Source organism: Etheostoma spectabile, chromosome 23 (assembly GCF_008692095.1).
Source record: "Etheostoma spectabile isolate EspeVRDwgs_2016 chromosome 23, UIUC_Espe_1.0, whole genome shotgun sequence".
In the NCBI taxonomy this organism is placed as follows: Eukaryota; Metazoa; Chordata; class Actinopteri; order Perciformes; family Percidae; genus Etheostoma; species Etheostoma spectabile.
The window spans coordinates 16,394,423-16,399,654 of NC_045755.1; the positions used below are offsets into that span (position 1 = coordinate 16,394,423).

At 40.5% G+C, this 5,232-nt stretch overlaps 1 protein-coding gene across 10 annotated transcripts in view; it reads left to right on the top strand.

The window, feature by feature from the left end:
- The first annotated feature begins 954 nt into the window (after positions 1 to 954).
- ppp1r12a (protein phosphatase 1, regulatory subunit 12A) overlaps positions 955 to 5,232 on the top strand; it is a 55,724-nt gene continuing 51,446 nt past the window's right edge. For 7 of the 10 annotated variants that reach the window (XM_032505579.1, XM_032505581.1, XM_032505577.1 and 4 more), the window contains exon 1: positions 955 to 1,296. In XM_032505579.1, coding sequence (XP_032361470.1) covers positions 1,060 to 1,296 — 237 coding nt within the window. In that variant the 5' untranslated portion in view covers positions 955 to 1,059. The remainder of the gene's footprint in view (positions 1,297 to 5,232) is intronic. The other 3 variants (XM_032505585.1, XM_032505587.1, XM_032505580.1) reach the window with 1 other exon arrangement.

Consider the following 5,232-nt stretch of genomic DNA (forward strand, 5'->3'; position numbering starts at 1 on the left):
AAAAAGCCTCATTCCCACAATTTGCGCATGAGGAGGCTATACCACTCCCCCTACTGAGTACATATGGATGTCTGGCAACAATAACACATGGTGGTGCCAAAATAAAAAATAAAAGAACAGGGAAATACCTCTAAAATGAAGTTTGTTAGTTAGTGTGCCATTTCTTGAATTGACAAACCAGCCTTTGGTTTATTAATAATCGTATTCATAATGTTTTGTTTTCGCTATCCAAAATGCATATGATGAATGAATAGGGTACAATTCAGTCCATTAAAAAAAATGGATGGAGGAGTAGAGGATTCATGTATTGAGCTTAAAGAGAATATCCTCACACCTGATAAATATTGAACCATCTCCATCACAGCTGAGCAATCCTATTGCAAATCCTATTGCTTGGGTTGAGAGTTTGTGAAGGTATTTACATATTGTATATGATAGCCTATATTATTTATTTGATGTGTTTTGCTTCAGTTACATTCACTGATATATTGATACATGTGATGGTTGAACAATATATGAACTATGACTTCCATTATTATCTATATCCTAGTAAAAAGGATAAGCAAGTACTGTCTTCCACAAAATGACTGTCTTCTACAAATATCTATTTCCTTACTGCACATTTATCCTAATATTTGAACTATTACTATATTAGCACATGTTTTGTCTTACATTCTCATTAAGTTTTGTTTTACTTGCTTTACTTTTTTTTTACTTTTTACTGTATGTCACAGCATCTCATTCTCTGAAAACGCTTGCAAGCTAGCTGGACGTTATGTAATATTTTAAAGTACTCTTGTTTTATTTGGTGTACACTGTCTATAAGGGATTACCCTGCTCACTCTCTCTTCATAATCTGTAGGTGATGACGTTATACTGCAGTTCCTGAGCTCCAGATCTCGCGAGGTTATGGAAAACAAACCAGACGCCCTCTCTCTATCTCGGTTCTCCCCTCCCTCCCCAGCCCTCCCTTCCCACGCCCCAGTGCGCTGTGGGATAGTGGCACTATAAAGTATATCCTCTCTCGGAGAAAGATAAGAAGCCCGAGACAGGAGGGGGATGAAGATGGCGGACGCCAAGCAGAAGAGGAATGAGCAGTTAAAGCGATGGCTGGGCTCGGAAACGGACCAGGAGCCTCCTGTTCTGAAAAAGAAGAAGACGAAGGTGAAGTTCGATGATGGCGCCGTGTTTCTGGCCGCTTGCTCAAGCGGCGATACCGAGGAGGTGCTCCGAATGCTTGACCGGGGCGCTGACATCAACTACGCCAATGTAGACGGTCTCACTGCCCTCCATCAGGTTTGTGTTAGCCTGCTATTGAACGTCAGTCACTGGAACTGCAGCATAGACACAAATATCAGTTTGCTGCTTGCAATAGCTTTCCCTGGAACACCTGTCAAATGGAAGCCATTCTCATCCCGTTGTTTACCTACCTAGCACAGCCTTCCTTTTCGACGCAGAGTAACGTTAAAGATGAACACACTGGCTTCTCTTCGAGTTTGGTTATGGAGTATTTAAATTCAAAACACTGCTAGCTGTGCATGCAGTTTTCAAAGTGCAATCCACAGTTAAAAACTAAGTTAAAAGCTTCGCCTTCAGGACTACTTTTTGTCCCAATAAACTAGCCTTGTCCTTAGTAAGTGGGTGCAGTCTAATTGCTGTAGTGCTGTACTTCAGATTGTAACGTTGGGTCATTTTATGCTGTAAATTACCTTCAACCCGAGCAGCCTTTGTGTTTATATGGTTCATTGATATTGTTGGAGACTGTTCATTTCGGGTGCTACTATTGCGTCATGTTAGGATCTTAAATGTTGTCATTGATTGAGACAATCATACAGGCAAAATAAATTCCACAACGTTAGCGACAACCTGGCTAGCAGTAAAAGTGGTAACGTTACTACTCTTTGTTAGTTACAACGTAATTCGATTAACGTAACAGGCCAATGTTAGCCTTGCAAGGCCCTAACTGTATACGCCATTTACGTAATACAAACATTGTTGACAGCAGTGTTTGGTACATTGGTTCAAATGTGATCAATTACTTCAGTGCAGCAGCCAAGCGGAATGTATGCTAACGCTACATTAGCAGGATAAGCTATCTGTCGTTAGCTGTTGTGGAGGCTTAGCTAAGGTTAATTCATTCGTCAGCTAGCTTGAGAAGCGACGTCAGCGGATAACTTTCTGTCTCTTACATTAATGTTTTGGGACTTTGTCGTTTTTGGTTTTAAGTAGAAAGATATGCGTGCGAAATACTTTATTTAGCTGGAATGTCAGCAGTGCTATGCTAACTTTTTGCCCGCTAACTACGGTAGCTACTTTTACTAGCCTCTGTACTCTGTTCTGTGTATGAAAATGGCAGCCTGTTTTGCCTGTCGTTAGTAACGTCGGGTACTAGCCTATGTTAAGGCTTTTTTTTTTTTTTAAACTTAGCAGTAAATCCGATTTACAAGGTTCCTAAAACAACACTCCATGGATTGAAATATTATCGTCGCCTTTAGTAGGTGCATTTACAGGAAGGAGAGTCCCGATACACTAGCTAGCACTTGCATTCAGTGAAGTGTAACGTTACTGTGCATACAGTATATTTCTCTTAAAATGTTAATTGCTGCGGTTTGGAACTTCGTCATTGTAAGTTGTGAATATGTCCAGCTACTACTCTGTTCATTTTCTGCTATGCTCCAGATGTGACATCATCTCTCTACCGTTCACGTTTTGTTAAACAATACCTGAAAATCTAATTACATTATTTATTTCAGATATACACTTATGTTATTGCATGCAGTGACATTTATTAAAAGTACAAGTATAGTTTGTTAATACTACCAGCTGCTGTATATCAATAACTGACTTCTTTTCCATTTTTGTTTATACCAATGAAATTGTTATATTTCATAGGTAGTTAAGTGTGTAATATAATGAAGGTCCCTGATTGGATTTCTACCCAGCACTTTACATTTTTGTGTATGTACCGCTATTGCAAGAGGACACCCCCAGTAATATATTATGATTAGGTTCCAGTTGTTGATGGTGGAAAGAAGCAAACACAGTTCCATTCATCAGCAAGGATGCTTTCTCCACCTTTTTGTTTGAATTGTGAGTGCATAAATGTTCTAAGAACTAATGAAAGAATTCTTACATTAAATGTTTATAACCAGCATTGGTTTCCAGTGATGGCACCTCCATTACTCATGCCCACATCTCCAGTAATAGTAAGTTTTAGTAGGGCTAAGTGCACCACGTACATGGCATGTTTGTTATCTAATACTTCACACACCTATTACACCAATACAAGTTTTAAAAGCAAGTTTTCTGAGATAGGTCATTAGCTTGAAGAAGATACTTTATTAATCCCCAAAGAGGCAATTTAATTTATTTATTTTTTTATTCAGACCACAAATTGATTTTTTTTGTGTGTGTCATTTGCTCTGTGATCTTATTAATGTTGTTGTTAAATCAGCCATGTTTGTGCAAGTCCGCTATAATAAAATCTGGAATTGGCATGGCCCCCCGTTCAAACTCATTGGGTGCAAACATTGCCTTATTTTGGGCTGATGTCCTGGGATAAGCTAGAGTGTGGAAAGAATTTGCATTGCCGCTGTCCAGACCTAACCATCTCTGGAGACAAAAAGGTGCCGTGTGGGTGTTTGTGTGTGTTGTAGGCCAGCATGTGAACTGGGGGTTTGAGGATTCTTATAAAGAAGTTGAAAAATGTCTGTTAAAAGTCGTAATCACAGAGTTACAACAAGGTCAAGGCGATGATAGTTTCCATAGATGAAGTGAAAGGAAGATGAACAATCAGTCATATGATGTCTTTCTTTAGGTCTTCATTTACTTTCTTTACTTATTGGTGTCAGACACTAATCTCTAAAGCATACCATGATTTTCTGAAATTAACAAGTTTTTCATCAGTGGTAATTTTGACCAGTTAATTTTGTGCACTAAATTGCATTAGGCCATTCAATGACTGACCTCTTGCTTTGTTGTAAAGTGTCATTTTGTTACACGAGGGCTCATGTCACACGCGGTGCAGCGATATCACTTCCAATGCTGGTGACCAGTGCAGGGATATAAATACCACCACCACAAGTTCTCCTAACTGGGTTTCAGGAGATGATACTAAGTTTGGGTATGACTCACTGTAGCTGGCATAATCTCACATTTAGGCTAGAGGTTGTCTTTATGTGAGTCACAGGCCTTCTGTCGGGTAAAAAATGACTTGTTGCAGAAGGACCTGTAAAAATGTTCTCTTCTGTTGTAGTCTGTATGATGTGATTCAGGATGAAGACCATTACAAGGCCGCCTTGTGCATATGGAAGTTGTTGGGATGAGGTTTGGAGAAATAGGCATTTAGGACATCCTCAGTTTTTGACAGATGAGTGAAGAGTGCGACTTTATGTAGCTCTTGTAATTTCAAAATCAAATTTCCATTTTGAGATGCGTTTACCCAAATTTAGACTGCATGGATACAGGTGGACGGTACAGAGGATGCACAAGTGAGTGAGGGGTTCAGTAGACAAGTCTAGATTCCAGATCCTGTCAGCTAAACTCGTCTCAGAGGGTGGCATTCCAAGTCCTGTCGTCCTGGCCTGTGCATTCCTCACATGACAGTCGCTGGAAACCATGGCAAAGAGAGAGCAGAGCAGACATTCCTCAGCTGTCACCTAAACCCCTCCCCTCTAGTCATTCTCTCGCTGGCTTGCCTCTCCCTATACAATGCCAAGGCCCAGCTGACTGTTGCCCACTGAGCTCCATCAAGGCAATTAGTGTGGAGGTAAACGGGGCTTGTCGCTTCAAACAAGAAAATCTCCACACTGACCCACACCTGAACTTTTTGTCTTTAGCGTTCTTGACCTTTGCTGATCCCCAGGACCGAGGTGACAAGACTCAGCCCAGCTTAACATGTCAGAGTAGGGTATTACAATGCCTTTGCTCTGTTGACATTACACACCCTCATTATGGCCCTGAAGTCTATGAACATTATCTTGCCCTGTCTCCATGACAACGACTCAGGGAAGGTTGCTAGTCACTTGTGTTGGTGGATTTGCATGTACAGAGTGGGAGTTGCATAACAGACTGAACAGAGAGAGTCTTCGGCCATACTCAGCAGTGTGAAATGAGATGAGATGATATTTTTTGTAATGGAACGTTTTGAAGCATGGGGTTGAAGATGGTATGGTGGCTGTGTCTTTTTATCCAGACCAGCATTAGTCATATTAAAACATTACAGAATTGCTG